The 21728-nt window shown below is 43.3% G+C and overlaps 1 protein-coding gene across 2 annotated transcripts in view; it reads left to right on the top strand.

The window, feature by feature from the left end:
• Nucleotides 1-21728, top strand: part of TECR (trans-2,3-enoyl-CoA reductase) — a 48109-nt gene that overhangs the window by 24198 nt on the left and 2183 nt on the right. For both annotated transcript variants that reach the window (XM_069766776.1, XM_069766778.1), the window contains 9 exons: nucleotides 1677-1728; nucleotides 2589-2633; nucleotides 2849-2952; nucleotides 9962-10077; nucleotides 10593-10698; nucleotides 15295-15367; nucleotides 20508-20551; nucleotides 20794-20851; nucleotides 21023-21111. In XM_069766776.1, coding sequence (XP_069622877.1) covers nucleotides 1677-1728; nucleotides 2589-2633; nucleotides 2849-2952; nucleotides 9962-10077; nucleotides 10593-10698; nucleotides 15295-15367; nucleotides 20508-20551; nucleotides 20794-20851; nucleotides 21023-21111 — 687 coding nt within the window. The remainder of the gene's footprint in view (nucleotides 1-1676; nucleotides 1729-2588; nucleotides 2634-2848; nucleotides 2953-9961; nucleotides 10078-10592; nucleotides 10699-15294; nucleotides 15368-20507; nucleotides 20552-20793; nucleotides 20852-21022; nucleotides 21112-21728) is intronic.

Genomic DNA, 21728 nt, shown 5'->3' with positions numbered 1-21728 from the left:
ATGTCCAGCACCCCCCAGTGATCAGCCGTTTATACACTACTCAATATTACTAGCAAAAGCCGTGAATTATGCAAATCACAGGTGGAGAGACATGTTAATGATATGTAAATTATGGAAAAAAAATGTAAGGAAAATTTTCAAAATGTCTCAATTTGTTCTGTATCGATTGATCCATATTTTTCAGAAATCCCCGCACTTACAGACTTGGCTGCTATTAATGAGTTATTAATGGTTGTCTGAGAAATGTTCTGCTGCTCTGAATGCACTTGGGCAAATCATCAAGATCCACTGCTGGCAGCTCCTTTTGTAATTGCCGACCAATTACATCCTAGATGGTTTTTGATGGGAGAAAAGTCTGGAGACGCTGCAGGCCATGAGAGCATGTTTAGGCCACACAGGCTGCTCACAGTAGCACCTGCAACATGCAGTCTGGCGTTGTTTTGTTGAAAAAATGGTTCCTGGGACACTTTGGTGAAATAGCCGTACCACTGGTTTCACGATTGATTCATTCTCTACTGCAATTGAAATTGGATCTCCCATACTAAGCCTGAGGTGTCTACACAAGTCATCAGAAGTTGTTTGCACAACATTGGGCTACTAGTCACACTTCCAGCTGCAGGTGTCTTCTGACCTCACGCCACCATACTCAAAGGCTATCATGGTGCTGAGCAAGGCGGTAAAGGAGGCTGGAATGAGGTTTGTCCTCTTCAGTGAGGAGTCCCCTTTCTGTCTTGGATGCAATGGCAGCTGGAGAATGGTCTGGAGACCACGTGGACAACGCCATAAGGTCTTCACAAATCAAAATTACACAGGTCTTACTCCTGGGATTATGGTGTGGGGTGACATAATGTATGGACATCTTCAGTCTTTATTCCAGGTATACTTACAGCTGTGGATTGATATGGTTGTGGAACCAGTGTACTGCCATTTCTCCACATTGTCCCAGGAGCCGTTTTTTTAATACGACAACTTAAGTCCTCATGTTGCTCGTGCGACTGTGAGGAACCTGCATGGCCTAAACGTGCTACCATGGCCTGCAGTGTCTCCAGACTTGTCTCCAATTAAACACGTGTAGGAGGTCGTTGATTTCCATAACTTCACGACTTTTCCTTTTTGGTATTACAATTTCAATAGTGAGGAGTGTAGCTCCGGCAGTGACCGGATATAAACTGAACGTAGCCTCAGCTTTACAGCTGCTTTCACAGTATGGTGCCCATTTGCTCCTTTTCTCTTCGAAGGTAGCTGAGCCACAATTACCGAAAATGGCCACTACACAGGAATCTCAGCTTTAATGTTCCTGCTCCATTTATATCCGTCCATTGCTAGTTGTCGGTGTCCCCCGTCAATATCATAAGTCTGGCAATCCCTTATACATTTCCCGCACTGGTGCTTCAAGGAAATCGATCTACTACAATCCCATTTCCTCACAGATTACAGCTGATTGCTGGGGAATACTTTGCGTTTGGCAAATTGTAGAGAGGTCCTTCCAAGTGTGGGACTGTCCAAAGTGGAGAACCCCTTTTCCTAGGGTTTTCAGTGGCATGTCTTGACAGTATAGTGAGGGAAGCTGGAGGTCTTCCGGGGGATTGGACATGTTGCAGATCCGTCTTGTGCTTTTGCCTAGCGCATAACACCAGCTCCTGGTTTATTCATTTAGAACTTGCCTTGTTTTCTAGGTGGAACCCAATGCTACCATAGCAGACATTAAGAACATGTTCAACAAGTCCCGTACGTATGAAGGCAGTGTCTGTCCTATTAATCCCTGTGTCCTTGTGACTGTGCTGTAATGTCATTAGCAGCTTGTAATTAGCGTCAAGATGTCACCACCGAGTCCTTACAGCTGTGTAGACTATGTCTCCTGCTGACACCAGCATGTTACAGCGGCCTCCACTGCCCTGAATTCACTGCTCCTGCTCTTCTGAAAGGGACTCTCATCAGCAAATGACTTTATGGGTTAATAAGAGTCCAGCTAAAAGATTTTCAGGACCCTGGACCAGCGCCCTTGTCTGTAGTCCATGGCTGGTGGACCAGAGCCCTGCAAACCGCCTCCTACCTGTTGGAATCCCCTACGCCACTAATTTGTGGCCACGCTTGACGTCACACTGGGCCTGCTAATAGTGATAGGTGCCGGTACTCCTGCAGGTAGGACGAAGGTTGGCCTCCACAGATTATGGACGTGGTCACTGGACCAGGGTCTTCCGACACCTTCTCTAATGTTTGGCATTTAAAATAATAAATTAATTTTGATCAGTCTTTTATGGATACAGCGATATTCCTCGTCACTAATTGATCGTGGCACTTAAATGGGTTAACAGTGAAGTGAGCAGGCTCCGGCCATTGCTGTTACAGGCAAATGCTGGCTGTGTAGCACAGTCCACATCTGCCAGGTATGGTGCAGGCTCAGCTCTTGAGCCCGTTCCATATTTCCATACGTTTACATTATGTGGTTGTGAGGAGTCAAGTGCAGCCGGGTCACCTGTACTCTCCCACGTGCGTCCTGTCACCTCCAACCATGGAAGAGCCGTTTCCATCTAGGATGAAGACACCGGTTGTGTACTGGGCTATTATTTTTTTCTTTCTTTCATTAGATCCGGAGTGGTACCCAGCCCGCCAGTCACTGCGTCTGGACCCCAGTAAGTCTTCTCTTATTGGATTTAATACTCTGAATTTGTAACTGATTAGGGCTGTATTTTTTTTGTTGTTGTTTTTTTTTTCCAGCACACTGAGTAAAGATAATTTTATTTATTAACAAATTTGTTGAGTCAATCTCTTTAGTGGTGCGTCAGTGTAGGTTATCTCTGAGCGCTGCACTTCACCTTATAAATTCTTGGATCCGTCTGTGTCACAGAGGGACGGTCGCTGAAAGAAGAGGACATTCTGCAGAATCTGCCTGTGGGCACCACTGCCACCCTGTACTTCAGAGACCTGGGGGCGCAGATCAGCTGGGTCACTGTGAGTACTCCTCCCTAATGGACACCATTCAGCTCCTCAGAAACTAGTGATGAGTGAATGTGCTGGGATAAGGTGTTATCTCCGCATGCTTGGGTGCTAACCGAATGACTTCAGTGTGCTCAAATAATATGCTCATGTCACCGCGGCTGCATGTCTCACGGATGTTCGACGGCTGCAACACAAGCAGGGATTGCTTAACAGCCGGGGACTCGAGCATATTATTTGAGAGCACCAAAGTCACTCTGTTAGCACCCGAAAAGAAATGCGCAACCTTTTCTTCAAAGTGCATCAAATATTTGTAATGTATTAAATATCCAGATGCAAACGCGCTTTCAAAAAACTTTCATCGTATCCGTCCGCGGTGCAAAGCAATTTGGGACACAGATATTGGCCGGACTGCCATCATGCAACGCAAATATTTCCCAGATGGGTATAAAAGATTTGTTAAAGAAAACTCTCAAGTAATCAGATAACACCACTTAAGTGTATAAACACAGAAAAAGGTCAAAGAGTATATTTGAGCAAAATTATCCATTTTATTAATTGAAACCATTAAAAAAAAAAGTCTATCAATACAGAGTAGCACCAAAAAAGCAGGAAATTTGGGACATAATAAATCGGAGTTTAGCTAGAAATCAAAGTTCAGAGCAAACTTAAACTTAAAAAAGAATGATCATGCTCTGTGTATTCATGCATAAGATACCTTAATCCATAGAGAAATCCTAGTTTCATTGCGCTCCAATTGTCCCATATAAGGGTATTAGAAATAAGGGTCCCAGCCTGCCGCCTCTACGCGCGTTTCACCGTTCTTCGGCAGAAGGCGTGGCTTACAGGTGTGCGTGTGCCGGTATGTGTAGTGAAGTGCACCAATCAGAAGGGTCCGCCGTTTGGTGACTTTGGTCAATGGGCGGCGCATGTGCGGACTCTGACGCACCACGTGTGGGTACTTCTCCTGCGCCTGTGGAACGCAAGCGATCCACCGCTACTAAACAGCGGGGGATCGCGTGCATACCAAATGAGCACATCGGGAGGACTCGGATGCAGCGAGGCCCGGGCACGCGCACTGACCAGGGAGGAACAGACGTGGAAAGGTGATATGAATAAATGCAAGGAGATTGGGAATGATATAGAGAATTTAAACATGGGGGAAAAACTGCAAGATGCAAAATTAAACTTGGAGGTAATTGTGACAGAATGTACATACATAAAGTGTAATTATAAATGTAAAAATTAAAAAAAATAAAATGGGGAAAAAAAAAGGGAGAGGGCATGAAGTGAAGGTGATGATAATGAACGTGAGAAATTAAGACATTATTAATACGTGTAAAATACAGAACCCTGTTAAATAATTAAGGGGGTGATATATGTGTGATGAAAAATTAGGGATATTAAATATAGGAAAGTGTTTAAAATAAATATGTATAATGTGCTGTAAGGATTATGAAATATTAAAGAAAAATAGATTATCATTAATTACAAACCAGCCAATAACTTATATAAATCAAAGTATCAAATAAACCATAATAGTTTGATCCTTATTTTGAGGCTATAAGAAAAAATTGACTATATAAAAAAAAAAAATTCCTGCCCACAAGAGATCCTGAAAATGTTATTTAGATTGAAAGTTGTTTTACAAAATTATTACAGAAGTATTATTTTCATGTCATAAAAGTGTATCAGCACCTGGTGCTTATGAGCAAAACTCACTCGAGAAGGAATATTTTATCCCCAAAGTCCCCAGTTGGATATCACCAGAATCCATTCCAAGAAGTCCGCATATTTTACAGGGAATGTAGATTACAACGAACTCGGCCTTTGATCCATAAATTGGACATAATCCACCCCTGTTGTTCTTGGTCTTCACCATAGAGAGGTTCCAGGGATCCCCAAAAGGGAAAGACCAGACTCTGACTCCAACCGAACAAGCTACTACAGAAGACGACGACCCGGAAATAGGCAAGTTAACTGATGAATCTGAAATGATATAGGAAAAATAAAATCACATAATAAAACACACTAAATCATAAAAAAATATATACTAGATACAAATAAAAACAACAAAAACCATAGTGTATAATGAACCTAAAAGAAAAGACCCAAAACCATGATTTTCATTTAATCCATCCGGTACCAAAGTATTGAGCCTAAAAATCCATCGGCTCTCCACTTGGGATAGGACTTTAAGTAAATTCCCACCCCTCATTCCCAAAGCTACCTGGTCTATGGCCATAAATTGAAGGCCTCTCACATCGGAGTTGTGGACAGCCGTATCAGGAACAAGCAACTGATCTCTACTCTAGATTCCTGGAGAGGGGCTAAGGACATAGACAAATACGATATGCATACAAGAGAGCACAAAGTGTGACAAGAAACCAGTTGCTATATCAGAGCAAGAATAAAAAGAAAACATCGGATATGTCCAAGGTGAGATTAATTCCACCTTTTAATAGCCAGTGGAGAAAGCTAAATGAGATTATTCATAACCGGTGGAATGGTCCTACTTGTTGATCCTATTTTGAAGAAAAGTCTTACATCAAAACCACTCATAACAGCAAAAACATCTAAGAATCTGATTTATTGGTCAGGAGCTATTATTCCCCTGCTAAACCATCTCGAAAAAACTTGCTCGGAGAAATACAAGTCGTCTTCCCCGGTGAAAGATGCAAAGCCTGTGCCAATACGGTTAAGAGTAAAGAATTTTACAACTCGGACCATACACAAAGATTTCAAATCAAAAAATGTCTTACCTGAACATCGCAAAGAGTAATATACTTCGCACGTTGTCCTTGTAACAAAATCTATATTGGTATGACAACTAGAGAGCTTCGTATAAGAACACGGGAACATGTGCGAGACATCGAAAAATCTAAAGAGGCTAAGGAAGGTGAACAATTTAAGGCTCTCCCTTGGCATTTTAGAGCTGTCCACAACTCCAATGTGACGGGCCTTCCATTTATGGCCATAGACCAGGTAACTTTGGGAATGAGGGGTGGGAATTTATTTAAAGTCCTATCCCAAGTGGAGAGCCGATGGATTTTTAGGCTCAATACTTTGGTACCGGATGGTTTAAATGAAAATCATGGTTTTAGGTTCAATATACACTATGGGTTTTTGTTATTTTTTACTTGTGTCTAGTATATTTGTTTAGGATTTAGTGTGTTTTATTATGTGATTTTATTTTTCCTATAACATTTCAGATTCATCAGTTAACTTGCCTGTTTCCGGGTCGTCGTCTTCTGAATTCGCCGTTCGGTTGGTGTCCGAGTGTGGTCTTTCCCTTTTGGGGATCCCTGGAACCTCTCTATGGTAAAGACCAAGAATATCAGGGGTGGATTATGTTATATTATATGGATGAAAGGCTGAGTGATTTGTAATCTACATTCCCGGTAAATTATGTGGACTTCTTGGAATGGATTCTGGTGATATCCAACTGGGGACTTTGGAGATAAAATATTTCCGAGTTTTGCTCATAAGCACCAGGTGCTGATACACTTATATGACATGAAAAGAAAACTTCTGTAATAATTTTGTAAAACAACTTTCAATCTAAATAACATATTTTCAGGATCTCGGGTGGGCAGGAATGTTTGTTGTTTTTTTTAACAAATTTTCTTTTTCTTACAGGCTCAAAATAAGGATCAAAATATTATGGTTTATTTGAATTTTGCTTTATATTAATTTTTGGCTGGTTTGGAACTAATGATTAATTTGTTTTTCTTTAATATTTCATAATCCTCACAGCACATTATACATAATTATTTTAAACACTTTCCTATATTTAGTATCCCTAATTTTTCATCACACATATATCACCCCCTTAATTATTTAACAGGGTTCTGTCCTTTACACGTATTAAGTGTATTAATAATTTGTCACTTATTTTTATCCATCAATCACGTTTATTATCACCTTCACTTCATGCCCTCTCCCCCCCCCTTTTTTTTTTTTTTCATTTTATTTTGTTTCCATTTTTACATTTATATTTACACTTTATGTATGTACATTCTGTCATTGAATTACCTCCAAGTTTTTAATTTTGTATCTTGTGTTTTTTCCCTATGTTTAAATTCTTTACATCATTCCCAATCTCCTTGCATTTATACATATCACCTTTCCATGTCTGTTCCTCCCCAGTCAGTACACGTGCCTGGGCCTCGCTGCATCAGAGTCCTCCCGATGTGCTCATTTGGTATGCACGTGATCCCCGATATTTATCAGCGGTTGATCGCTTGCGTTCCACGGGTGCAGGAGGAAGTACCCTCACGTGGTGCGGGAGTCCACGCATGCGCCGCCCATTGACCAACGTCCCCAAACGGCGGACCCTTCTGTTTAGTGCACTTCACTACATATAGTGTCACACGCACGTCTGTAAGCCACGCCTTCTGACGAAGACCGTGAAACGCGCGTAGAGGCGGCAGGCTGGGACCCTTATTTCGAATACCCTTATATGGGACAATTGGAGCGCAATGAAACTGGGATTTCTCTATGGATTAAGGTATCTTATGCATGAATACACAGAGCATGATCATTCCGCGGGTGGATACGATGAAAGTGTTTTTTGAAAGCGCGTTTGCATCTGGATATTTAATACATTAAAAATATTTTATAAGGTTTGAAGAAAACGATTGTTGCCTTTCTTCTTTTTATAGCCTGATACTACCCATCAGTACAATCACGGTGATGCAAAATTTAAAAGGGTTTTCCCATGAACAAAGTTCAATTCTAAAGTTGATTTTAATCAATAGATCTTGGAATAATGATAATTTCCACAGTTGGATGTGCTTAAATAAAATGTTCCTGTGCTGAGATAATCTTATAAATGTGCCCCTGTGTAATGGCCGTGTCTGACCATACAGGAACATGGTCTGATCATACCACAGCTCCTGGGCAGGGGAGAAAGCAAGAGAGAATATACAGACATTACGGCAGGGGATCACAGCCGATTATTTGCGATCCCGTGCTGTAATGTCTGTATCCTCTCTTTTGCTTCCTCCCCTGCCCAGAAGCTGTGGTATGATCACACCGTGTTCCCTCACGGTCAGACAGGGCTATTACACAGTACACAGCAGGGGCACATTTATAAGATTATCTCAGCACAGGAACATTTTTTTTTTTTTTAAAGGGACTCTGTCACCCGAATTTGGCGGGACTGGTTTTGGGTCATATGGGCGGAGTTTTCGGGTGTTTGATTCACCCTTTCCTTACCCGCTGGCTGCATGCTGGCTGCAATATTGGATTGAAGTTCATTCTCTGTCCTCCATAGTACACACCTGCGCAAATCAATCTTGCCTTATGCAGGCGTGTACTACAGAGGACAGAGAATGAGCTTCAATCCAATATTGCAGCCAGCATGCAGCCAGCGGGTAAGGAAAGGGTGAATCAAACACCCGAAAACTCCGCCCATATGACCCAAAACCAGTCCCGCCAAATTCAGGTGACAGGTTCCCTTTAAAGACATCCAAATGTGGAAATTATTATTATTCAAAGATGTCTTGATTAAAAATGAACTTTGTTTATGAGACAACCCCTTTAAGTGAGGGGAAAAAATTGTATTGAAGTATCAGAAATTTCTAAAAAGAAAAAAAACATGCACATGGTACATGTGCATACAGTGTATGCATGCTCTCCTCTGCACAGTGTTTATATGTAATACCTGTACTCGTATCTGTACACAGAGTGTATACATGCAGTACGTGCACGCTTCCCTCTGCAAAGAGTATAGGTGTGGGTAAAAATATTATATTTACACACACTGCACAGAGGGTAGCATGCAAGTGCCACGTGTGTACACGCAGGGCAGAGGGAAGCGTGCACGTAGCACATGTACAGGCAGGGCAGAGGGAAGCGTGCATGTAACACGTGTACAGGCAGTGCAGAGGGAGGCGTGCACTTAGCACATGTGTACAGGCAGTGCAGAGGGAAGCGTGCACGTAACACATGTGTACAGGCAGTGCAGAGGGAAGCGTGCATGTAACACATGTGTACAGGCAGTGCAGAGGGAAGCGTGCACTTAGCACATGTGTACAGGCAGGGCAGAGGGAAGCTTGCACGTAGCATATGGGTACACGCAGTGCAGAGGGAAGCGTGCACGTAGCACGTGTACAGGCAGTGCAGAGGGAAGCGTGCACTTAGCACATGTGTATAGGCAGGGCAGAGGGAAGCGTGCACGTAGCACATGGGTACACGCAGTGCAGAGGGAAGCGTGCACGTAGCATGTGTATAGGCAGTGCAGAGGGAAGCGTGCACGTAGCACATGTGTACACACAGTGCAGAGGGAAGCGTGCACGTAGCACGTGTACAGGCGGTGCAGAGGGAAGCGTGCACGTAGCACGTGTACAGGCGGTGCAGAGGGAAGCGTGCACTTAGCACATGTGTACAGGCAGGGCTGAGGGAAGCGTGCACGTAGCATATGTGTACATGCGGTGCAGAGGGAAGCGTGGACGTAGCACATGTGTACACGCGGTGCAGAGGGAAGCGTGCACGTAGCACATGGGCACACGCAGTGCAGAGGGAAGCGTGCACGTAACACATGGGTACACGCAGTGCAGAGGGAAGCGTGCACGTAGCGCATGTGTACAGGCAGGGTAGAGGGAAGCGTGCACGTGGCACATGGGTACACACAGTGCAGAGGGAAGCGTGCGTGTACTGCATGTGGTATGGTCATAAATAAAGGTATGAGTGGTTATACTGGTCCTGGCACGGTCGGCCAGACTAATGAGTGCGGCATGTCCGTGTTTCTTGTGCTGCCAAACATGTCTCAATCATTGTACATCAAAGTCAAAGCCAAATGTCGTCCTGATTGCAGAGCAGGTGTCTGCAGTCGGGGCAGTGGCTGTGTAGCTGTAAATGTCAGCTTTCATTACACAGGGAAGTGGATTTGCTGTTCCCTCTTCCCTTTGAAGAAGATGTCGCGCATTAATGTGAAGATGTTTATATTGTGCCGCCTGGCGCTGCCGGGGCCTCCGCGTTCATTAGGTCTGTGTCTGATGAGAGCTGTCTGCCCCTCTAGGTGTTCCTCACAGAGTACGCAGGGCCGCTGGTCATCTACTTGCTCTTCTACTTCCGAGTCCCCTTCATTTATGGCCCCAAGTACGACTTCATCACGAGCCGGCACTCTGTGGTACAGTGAGTATCGCTGACCTTGTATTATGGATATACCGTACTTGCATAACGGACGGATTTCTTTCTAAGGCTGCATCAAAGCAGGCGTAATGTGACCATCTATGCAGATAACAAATCTTGAGATATTTAACTTTCCCCACTCGTCTATTCTGAAGATCACATGGCAGCTTTACTGTGTAGACTGTGACAGAATCCTCAGAGCGCAGTGGATGTAAAAGTTGATTTCTGTTACAGAAAGTAATGGTATACATCGCTTTCTGATTTTCTAGCGGAAGGGGATGACCCGTTAGGGCCCCCCACAACCTTGAGGATGACCGCCAGCTATGCTAGTTTAGCGATTGCTCTAGAGTTGCTTTTAAAGGGATAGTCCATTTTAGAGGCATGTGTAAAGTTTTGAATTAAAATCTGCCACTATCCAAGGTCAACCCCTTGTATTTTTGCTGCCAATTTTCAGTTTTTGTTGAAAAATCACATTAGCTAGTGTAATTTACTTTGGGCTAATCTTTTGTCTCCTGCAGCCTGGCCTGTATCTGTCATTCGTTTCACTATATCAAGCGTCTCCTGGAAACTCTCTTCGTACACCGCTTCTCTCATGGCACCATGCCGCTCAGGAATATTTTTAAGGTACGAGTAAATGCTAAATTTTGGGAAAACACGTGTTTATTTCTTTTGTGTGTTATTGAAACAATGCAAAAAACTGTCAAATTGGCCATAATTTCACACCAGGGATTTCAGGAGGTAGTTTGCAGGTCTCTGGGCCGGCGGCTACGGACTAACAACATGGCATCCTTCCAAACAAACGATTTAGGGTATGTGCACACGATGCAGATTTAGTGCAGAACTGCAGCAGATTTTTCTGCAGCAGAAACGCTGCAGAACTGCACTGTGATTACAGTACAATGTAAATCAATGTGAAAAAAAAAGCTGTGCACATGGTGCAGAAAAATCTGCGCAGAAACGCTGCAGATTTCAAAGAAGTGCATGTCACTTCTTTTGTGCAGTTCTGCAGCGTTTCTGCACCCCTCCATAATAGAAATCTGCAGTTGCGTTTTTGATGTGTTTTTGATGCAGATTTGTGCATAAAAAACGCATCAAAAACGCATAAAAAACGCACCTGCGGATTCTGCCAGGAGATGCAGATTTAGTGCAGAACTGCAGCAGATTTTTCTGCACCAAATCTGCATCGTGTGCACACAGCCTTATTGTTTCACTAAAGCAGCTGATCGTTATTTATGGTCAAAAGTTACCATTTCGGCCGATATGGGAGCAATAATACTAGAGACTCGCACTTCCTGATGTGTGCCGTGGTCTTTTCAGTAGTTTCATTATCATCACAGACAGTTTCACGATGGTAAATGACACAGGATCCACCATTCACCGAAGGGAATGTTTGAGGGCCTGCTTCCCATCATGTGACTTTTGCCCTAATGACTGCCTGCTCAGAAGATGGAGTCTGCCTCAGCTTCTGCCTGCCGATGTCCATGTGCCCAACACAAAGTGGGAGTCTTAAATTAGGCCCGGTGACCAGTGTGAGAATTGCATGTGATATATATATATATAATGTCCTTCTCAAAAAATTAGCATATAGTGTTAAATTTCATTATTTACCATAATGTAATGATTACAATTAAACTTTCATATATTATAGATTCATTATCCACCAACTGAAATTTGTCAGGTCTTTTATTGTTTTAATACTGATGATTTTGGCATACAACTCCTGATAACCCAAAAAACCTGTCTCAATAAATTAGCATATCAAGAAAAGGTTCTCTAAACGACCTATTACCCTAATCTTCTGAATCAACTAATTAACTCTAAACACATGCAAAAGATACCTGAGGCTTTTATAAACTCCCTGCCTGGTTCATTACTCAAAACCCCCATCATGGGTAAGACTAGCGACCTGACAGATGTCAAGAAGACCATCATTGACACCCTCAAGCAAGAGGGTAAGACCCAGAAAGAAATTTCTCAACAAATAGGCTGTTCCCAGAGTGCTGTATCAAGGCACCTCAATGGTAAGTCTGTTGGAAGGAAACAATGTGGCAGAAAACGCTGTACAACGAGAAGAGGAGACCGGACCCTGAGGAAGATTGTGGAGAAGGACCGATTCCAGACCTTGGGGAACCTGAGGAAGCAGTGGACTGAGTCTGGTGTGGAAACATCCAGAGCCACCGTGCACAGGCGTGTGCAGGAAATGGGCTACAGGTGCCGCATTCCCCAGGTAAAGCCACTTTTGAACCATAAACAGCGGCAGAGGCGCCTGACCTGGGCTACAGAGAAGCAGCACTGGACTGATGCTAAGTGGTCCCAAGTACTTTTTTCTGATGAAAGCAAATTTTGCATGTCATTGGGAAATCAAGGTGCCAGAGTCTGGAGGAAGACTGGGGAGAAGGAAATGCCAAAATGCCTGAAGTCCAGTGTCAAGCACCCACAGTCAGTGATGGTGTGGGGTGCCATGTCAGCTGCTGGTGTTAGTCCACTGTGTTTCATCAAGGGCAGGGTCAATGCAGCTAGCTATCAGGAGATTTTGGAGCACTTCATGCTTCCATCGGCTGAAATGCTTTATGGAGATGAAGATTTCATTTTTCAGCACGACCTGGCACCTGCTCACAGTGCCAAAACCACTGGTAAATGGTTTACTGACCATGGTATTACTGTGCTCAATTGGCCTGCCAACTCTCCTGACCTGAACCCCATAGAGAATCTGTGGGATATTGTGAAGAGAAAGTTGAGAGACGCAAGACCCAACACTCTGGATGAGCTTAAGGCCGCTATTGAAGCATCCTGGGCCTCCATAACATCTCAGCAGTGTCACAGGCTGATTGCCTCCATGCCACGCCGCATTGAAGCAGTCATTTCTGCCAAAGGATTCCCGACCAAGTATTGAGTGCATAACTGAACATTATTATTTGATGGTTTTTTTGTTTGTTATTAAAAAACACTTTTATTTGATTGGATGGGTGAAATATGCTAATTTATTGAGACAGGTTTTTTGGGTTATCAGGAGTTGTATGCCAAAATCATCAGTATTAAAACAATAAAAGACCTGACAAATTTCAGTTGGTGGATAATGAATCTATAATATATGAAAGTTTAATTGTAATCATTACACTATGGGAAATAATGAAATTTAACACTATATGCTAATTTTTTGAGAAGGACCTGTATATATATACATACATACACATATATATATATATATATATATATATATATATATATACTAGATGGTGGCCCGATTCTAATGCATCGGGTATTCTAGAATATGTATGTCCACGTAGTATATAGCACAGCCACATAGTACGGTATATTGCCCAGCACAGAGCCACGTAGTATAGAGACTTAAAACAAAAATAAACATATACTCACCTATAGCCCGTTGAAGTCCTGCTATACTTACCCTCCGCCGCCTTTCCCGCTCCTCGCCACGCTCCCGGGACCGCTCCATTGCAAGCGGCAGCTTCCGATCCCAGGGTTGGTGTGAGCAGGACCTATGATGATGTCGCGGTCACATGACCGTGACGTCACGGCAGGTCCTTGTCGCACACCAACCCTGGGACCGGAAGCGTGGCGAGGAGCGGCGAAGGGTAAGTATAGCAGGTTTGGTTTTTTTTTTTAATTATTTTTAACATGACATATTTTTACTATGACATATTTTTACTATTGATGCTGCATAGGCAACGGAGCGGGCGCCGGGCAGTGGAGTAGGGAGGGACTAATCGGACTGTGCCCGTCGCTGATTGGTCGCGGCAGCCATGACAGGTAGCTGCCGAGACCAATCAGCGAATGAATAACCGTGACAGAAAGACAGACAGACGGAAGTGACCCTTAGACAAATATATATATATATTTGTCTAAGGGTCACTTCCGTCTGTCTTTCTGTCACAGTTATTCATTCGCTGATTTGTCTCGGCAGCTACCTGCCATGGCTGCCGCGACCAATCAGCGACGGGCACGGGCATGTATACCTGTCATGGCTGCCGCGACCGATCAGCGACGGGCACGGGCATGTATACCTGTCATGGCTGCCGCGACCGATCAGCGACGGGCACGGGCATGTATACCTGTCATGGCTGCCGCGACCGATCAGCGACGGGCATATATATTATACCTAAAAACCTGATTTGACAACAGGTCATTTTTCAAATGACATGTTCTCTTTTAATCCCTCCACGCCACAGCCACTTTGTATTTTTTATGTTTTTCTTCCCGCTTACCTTTTTTCCTCACCTTCCAAGAGCCATAATTTTTATAATCTAGCCGTATGAGGGCTTCTTTTTTGCGGGACAAGTTGTATTTTTGATTGAGACCATTCTTTTTATCATGGGATGCACTGGAAAAAGGGAAAAACATGTTTAAGTGCGCTGAACTTGCAAAAAAAAAAGTGCAATTTTACCATTGTTTCTTGGGTTTTTTATTTACCATGGTTTTACTATATGGTTAAACATTTTTTATTTTTTTTTTCACAGCTTAAAAAAAAAAAAAAAAATCCAAATTTTCTGAGGTCGGAAACTTTCAATTTTTGGGATCTGGGGCTCTGAGGGCTTATTTTTTTTTTTGCACCCGGAGCATGCATTTTTACAGATACCATTTTGGGGTAAATACAATTTTTGATCGCGTTTTATTGCAATGTTGTAAAGGTAAAAAAAAAAAGGTAACGTTTTATTTTTAATGTAAAAGGGGGTGATTTTTAACTTCCGTGGAGTTTTTTTTTTTGTTCATGTCTTTACAAACTTTTTTTTTTTTTTTTTGCTGTATTTAACAGTCCCCTTAGGGGACTTGCTTGAAACTGCCATTGTCTGATCACTTGTACTATACATAGCAGAGAGAAAATCACGGTCTCCTATTAATGCCGGCCATGGGCTCGCTTTCACAGGAGTATTGTAATTATGGGCGTGGGGGTCAACAGCAGACCCCTGACTGTCATTGCAACACGTCAGCACCCTGCAATCTCGTCACAGGTGCCTTGATCGGCTTGTGTTGCGTCTGCTGAATTGATGAGACATTCAGCCTCGCGGACTCGAACATATTATTTTTATGGGAAATTCAATAGCCAAGCTATATGGGAGGAAACCTGCGTGTACACAGATCGTAAATACCCCATGTGCAGATGACGCTTTGAGGCTCTGACCCAAGACTCTGTTTTACGACCACACGGTTATACATGCGTCTTGTCTGCAATCCCCCCCTTCCCGTCTTTGCTCTGTGTTACAGAACTGTATGTATTACTGGGGATTTGCAGCGTGGATGGCGTACTACATCAATCACCCCCTGTACACCCCCCCAGGTAAGTCTTATGTGGGGACGTCACAGATCACAATCTGGCTTATAAGGAGGCCTCGGAGGCTTATAAAAAAGTGGTGCGGTGCTATAACCATTTATGATACGGCTGTAAATGTCTCCCGTGCTGCAGACTGTCATAAAACAGGAGTACTATGGCGCTAGCTGGCACCCGCTGAACTTGTGAACCATTATTTTTCATTTTTTTGTTTGCTGCCTTCGTGAATTACTGTAAAGTGTAAGGGGCTGCGGTGACTACGGGGGGCTTCTTTTACAAACCGGGAAGAAGGTGGCTCAGTGATAACAATTGAGGTAGCTCTGTATAATGATTGGGGCTAATGAGGGTCTCTCATGGCTACTGGAGGACTGATGTCACTACTAGGGAAATATAAAGTTTTATTATACTCCCCAGATACTGTGGCCGTCCTCTATTCAATCACTCACTTGGTCTGATTCAGTGGGTGGTTTTTATTTTTTACCTTTTGTAAAGGGGATGTCCAGGTTTCGGGTCACTCTGTATGATTTCAGGCTTGTGAATCCTCACAGCTCGCAGTATGTGCGCTGTCAGGATTTGCCTGTAGCGGGTGTGTTGGTGACCTAAAGTTTGTGATTTGCATACATGCCAACTAGACGTGTGAGACCTCACTCAATACAGGTGAACGGAGTGAAGCCGGACACATCTAGTTAGAACCAGGGATTCAAGCTTGAGGAGGCTAATTTGCATATTCCAGGTGCCTTCTGGGAAAAGCGAAGAGTCTCCCTAAGCTAGAAGATCGTTGGGTACAGCCGGGACCAGCTGCTTGGAAAGAATCACCAAACCGAATTTTTGCCTGTAGGACATTAATGCAAGAGAGCTTGGCTGAGTAGATTACACAAGAAGGAAAACACACAGCAAGTCAGCAGGATCTAGGAGCAACATGGCAGATGTGACAACCTACATGGTGAGCTGCAGCATGTGCTACATGTTCACAGATCGACCAGAAGAAGAATTAAATTTCACCTGTCAGAAGTGTAGACTAGTGGCCCTTTTAGAAGAAAAGGTGCGGGGTCTGGAAGAAAGAATAGCAACTTTGAAACTCATCAAAGAGAATGAAGACTTTCTAGACAGAACAGAAGCATCTCTACTGGTCACAGAAGGTGAAAAAAGTGTCAGAGAACCTCCAAAAGCAGATGAGTGGAAGCATGTGACCAAAAGAAGCAAGAAGACCATGGAGAAATCACCAACCACACAACTGAAGAACCGATATCAAATCTTTGTAGAGGATGAAGATGGCACACCTAAGGATGAAGCAATACCAGCAAGCAAAAAAGAAAAGGGCACACAGCAACAAGTGACAGCAAAAAGTACAGCCAAGAAGCAACGAAGAGTGGTGGTGGTGGGAGACTCACTACTGAGAGGCACAGAAGCAGCCATCTGCAGACCGGACATAACTGCAAGAGAAGTATGCTGCCTTCCAGGTGCGATGATCAAGGATGTGACCGATAGGATACCAAAGCTCTTCAGCTCCAAGGACGTCCACCCATTTCTTCTGATACATGTTGGCACCAATGACACGGCAAGGAAGGACCTACCGACAATCTGCAAGGACTTTGAAGAGTTGGGGAAGAAAGTAAAGGAACTGGATGCACAGGTAGTTTTTTCTTCTATCCTTCCAGTAGACGGGCATGGCACCAGGAGATGGAACAGGATCCTTGATGCAAACAACTGGCTAAGACGATGGTGCAGACAACAAGGATTCGGATTCCTGGACCACGGTGTGAATTACTTGTACGATGGACTCCTCGCCAGAGACGGACTACACCTCAACAAACCTGGGAAACACACATTCGCCAGAAGACTCGCTACACTCATCAGGAGGGCGTTAAACTAGAAGAAGAGGGGACGGGAAGAAAAACATTAGACTCGAACAAAGACGACCCAGGAAAACATACTCAGAAGGGAGGTAAGAACATTTCTAAAACAATCCACAGCGAGGAGATTGGAACAAAACAAAATCCTCTAAACTGCATGCTCGCAAACGCCAGAAGCCTGACAAACAAGATGGAAGAACTAGAAGCAGAAATATCTACAGGTAACTTTGACATAGTGGGAATAACCGAGACATGGTTAGATGAAAGCTATGACTGGGCAGTTAACTTACAGGGTTACAGTCTGTTTAGAAAGGATCGTAAAAATCGGAGAGGAGGAGGGGTTTGTCTCTATGTAAAGTCTTGTCTAAAGTCCACTTTAAGGGAGGATATTAGCGAAGGAAATGAGGATGTCGAGTCCATATGGGTCGAAATTCATGGAGGGAAAAATGGTAACAAAATTCTCATTGGGGTCTGTTACAAACCCCCAAATATAACAGAAACCATGGAAAGTCTACTTCTAAAGCAGATAGATGAAGCTGCAACCCATAATGAGGTCCTGGTTATGGGGGACTTTAACTACCCGGATATTAACTGGGAAACAGAAACCTGTGAAACCCATAAAGGCAACAGGTTTCTGCTAATAACCAAGAAAAATTATCTTTCACAATTGGTGCAGAATCCAACCAGAGGAGCAGCACTTTTAGACCTAATACTATCTAATAGACGTGACAGAATAACAAATCTGCAGGTGGTCGGGCATCTAGGAAATGGCGACCACAATATTGTACAGTTTCACCTGTCTTTCACTAGGGGGACTTGTCAGGGAGTCACAAAAACATTGAACTTTAGGAAGGCAAAGTTTGACCAGCTTAGAGATGCCCTTAATCTGGTAGACTGGGACAATATCCTCAGAAATAAGAATACAGATAATAAATGGGAAATGTTTAAGAACATCCTAAATAGGCAGTGTAAGCGGTTTATACCTTGTGGGAATAAAAGGACTAGAAATAGGAAAAACCCAATGTGGCTAAACAAAGAAGTAAGACAGGCAATTAACAGTAAAAAGAAAGCATTTGCACTACTAAAGCAGGATGGCACCACTGAAGCTCTAAAAAACTATAGGGAGAAAAATACTTTATCTAAAAAACTAATTAAAGCTGCCAAAAAGGAAACAGAGAAGCACATTGCTAAGGAGAGTAAAACTAATCCCAAACTGTTCTTCAACTATATCAATAGTAAAAGAATAAAAACTGAAAATGTAGGCCCCTTAAAAAATAGTGAGGAAAGAATGGTTGTAGATGACGAGGAAAAAGCTAACATATTAAACACCTTCTTCTCCACGGTATTCACGGTGGAAAATGAAATGCTAGGTGAAATCCCAAGAAACAATGAAAACCCTATATTAAGGGTCACCAATCTAACCCAAGAAGAGGTGCGAAACCGGCTAAATAAGATTAAAATAGATAAATCTCCGGGTCCGGATGGCATACACCCACGAGTACTAAGAGAACTAAGTAATGTAATAGATAAACCATTATTTCTTATTTTTAGGGACTCTATAGCGACAGGGTCTGTTCCGCAGGACTGGCGCATAGCAAATGTGGTGCCAATATTCAAAAAGGGCTCTAAAAGTGAACCTGGAAATTATAGGCCAGTAAGTCTAACCTCTATTGTTGGTAAAATATTTGAAGGGTTTCTGAGGGATGTTATTCTGGATTATCTCAATGAGAATAACTGTTTAACTCCATATCAGCATGGGTTTATGAGAAATCGCTCCTGTCAAACCAATCTAATCAGTTTTTATGAAGAGGTAAGCTATAGGCTGGACCACGGTGAGTCATTGGACGTGGTATATCTTGATTTTTCCAAAGCGTTTGATACCGTGCCGCACAAGAGGTTGGTACACAAAATGAGAATGCTTGGTCTGGGGGAAAATGTGTGTAAATGGGTTAGTAACTGGCTTAGTGATAGAAAGCAGAGGGTGGTTATAAATGGTATAGTCTCTAACTGGGTCGCTGTGACCAGTGGGGTACCGCAGGGGTCAGTATTGGGACCTGTTCTCTTCAACATATTCATTAATGATCTGGTAGAAGGTTTACACCGTAAAATATCGATATTTGCAGATGATACAAAACTATGTAAAGCAGTTAATACAAGAGAAGATAGTATTCTGCTACAGATGGATCTGGATAAGTTGGAAACTTGGGCTGAAAGGTGGCAGATGAGGTTTAACAATGATAAATGTAAGGTTATACACATGGGAAGAGGGAATCAATATCACCATTACACACTGAATGGGAAACCACTGGGTAAATCTGACAGGGAGAAGGACTTGGGGATCCTAGTTAATGATAAACTTACCTGGAGCAGCCAGTGCCAGGCAGCAGCTGCCAAGGCAAACAGGATCATGGGGTGCATTAAAAGAGGTCTGGATACACATGATGAGAGCATTATACTGCCTCTGTACAAATCCCTAGTTAGACCGCACATGGAGTACTGTGTCCAGTTTTGGGCACCGGTGCTCAGGAAGGATATAATGGAACTAGAGAGAGTACAAAGGAGGGCAACAAAATTAATAAAGGGGATGGGAGAACTACAATACCCAGATAGATTAGCGAAATTAGGATTATTTAGTCTAGAAAAAAGACGACTGAGGGGCGATCTAATAACCATGTATAAGTATATAAGGGGACAATACAAATATCTCGCTGAGGATCTGTTTATACCAAGGAAGGTGACGGGCACAAGGGGGCATTCTTTGCGTCTGGAGGAGAGAAGGTTTTTCCACCAACATAGAAAAGGATTCTTTACTGTTAGGGCAGTGAGAATCTGGAATTGCTTGCCTGAGGAGGTGGTGATGGCGAACTCAGTCGAGGGGTTCAAGAGAGGCCTGGATGTCTTCCTGGAGCAGAACAATATTGTATCATACAATTAGGTTCTGTAGAAGGACGTAGATCTGGGGATTTATTATGATGGAATATAGGCTGATCTGGATGGACAAATGTCTTTTTTCGGCCTTACTAACTATGTTACTATGTAATGTGGCCGGGGCATACAAGTTGCGCACTTGAGGTCACATGACCACTTGCTCCTGGCACCAGAGAATCATGACAGAGCGCGCACAATGCACGCTATGAGGACTCACAAGTCTGCAGTCACATAGTGACTGCACACCTGGACCCCAAGCCTGAACAACCCCTTTTTAAGTCTCCCGAAAATTAATTTTGGAACATTTTAGTATAGGGGACACAATTGAAAGTAGATGTCTTAACCTTGATGTGTTTTATTTCTACCAGTATTTGGAGAAGAACAAGTGAAGCTGGCAGTGGCCATTTTCTTGGTAAGAGACATCACTATTATCCTCTTAAAGAGGGTTAATTTTCAGCGGCGGCTGTGATTGAGAACCTAGACATGGGGGCTATCCCGGCTCTGTGCGGGGTCATACCCTGAGAAACCCTGCAGATATAGAGTGGGGTTAAAAATACGAGATGTTTCCCAATCAGCAAAAGTGTAAAAAAAATTTTTTATTAAAATGAAAATACTTGTATTCTGGATGATAATTCTCCATCTTCTCTTTGTCAGTTCTGTCAGCTGGGCAATTTCTCCATACACATAGCCCTGAGGAACCTGCGGCCGGCCGGTAAGTCCTGAGCCATAGGTTGTGGTAGGGCTCTTCCCAGATATTTCTTATTACGTGCTGTCTGTAATAAAATCCTCAAAAAAACAGGCCCCAAAAGAACATGGAAATGTATTCTACCCCTTGTATAATGCTCTTTTTAGTTTGTTTCGGTTTCTATATTTTTATCCAAAGGCTCAAAGACCAGGAAGATTCCTTTCCCAACTCGTAACCCATTCACGTGGCTTTTCCTGCTGGTGTCCTGCCCCAACTATACATACGAGGTGAGCGGGCGGGCTAGTATGGGGTACATAGAAAATGATGCTGTAAAATTATATAAAGAAATATTCTTGTGTCCCTGGAGTTGTCCCGTGGTCACCTCCTCACTGTCCTATATGTAACTGCAGCAGGAACCTCTCCCCTCTTTCCTGTGTGTATGAGGATGCACAGATTGTTTCCCCCCCCCCCCCCCCTTCCCCTCTGTCGTGTAGTGCCCAGCACAAAATGGAACAGAACGGCACGATATTGACCTGTGATGCAAGAAAGATGGAACAGGATTCACTTTTATAAATCATTTCTAGGTTTCATGTTCCCTAAAAGCAACAGTCGTCCCCAACCTTGAGCCTCATCCAGCTCCCCCACCACAGTAGTGACAGAGCCCTCCATACTGGTATGATGACCACCAAAGCTCCCCAGACCTTGTGCTCCATCCCATATAGGCAGTATAATTGCATCCAAAGGTTCCCACTTTACCCTACATTTCATACTCTCGTATCAAGCGCACCCTCAACACTGTGGCACCCATCTTCAAGCTCCCCTCTACCTATCCCCAGCTTATTTATTTCACTCCCCACTAAACCACTGCAAGTATCTGCACATCCAGATCTGCTCTTCTCTTTGG

This window comes from Ranitomeya imitator, chromosome 4 (assembly GCF_032444005.1).
Source record: "Ranitomeya imitator isolate aRanImi1 chromosome 4, aRanImi1.pri, whole genome shotgun sequence".
Classification (NCBI taxonomy): domain Eukaryota; kingdom Metazoa; phylum Chordata; class Amphibia; order Anura; family Dendrobatidae; genus Ranitomeya; species Ranitomeya imitator.
Note: the sequence above shows the minus strand (reverse complement) of the source record. Positions and strands in the feature narration are given on the sequence as shown.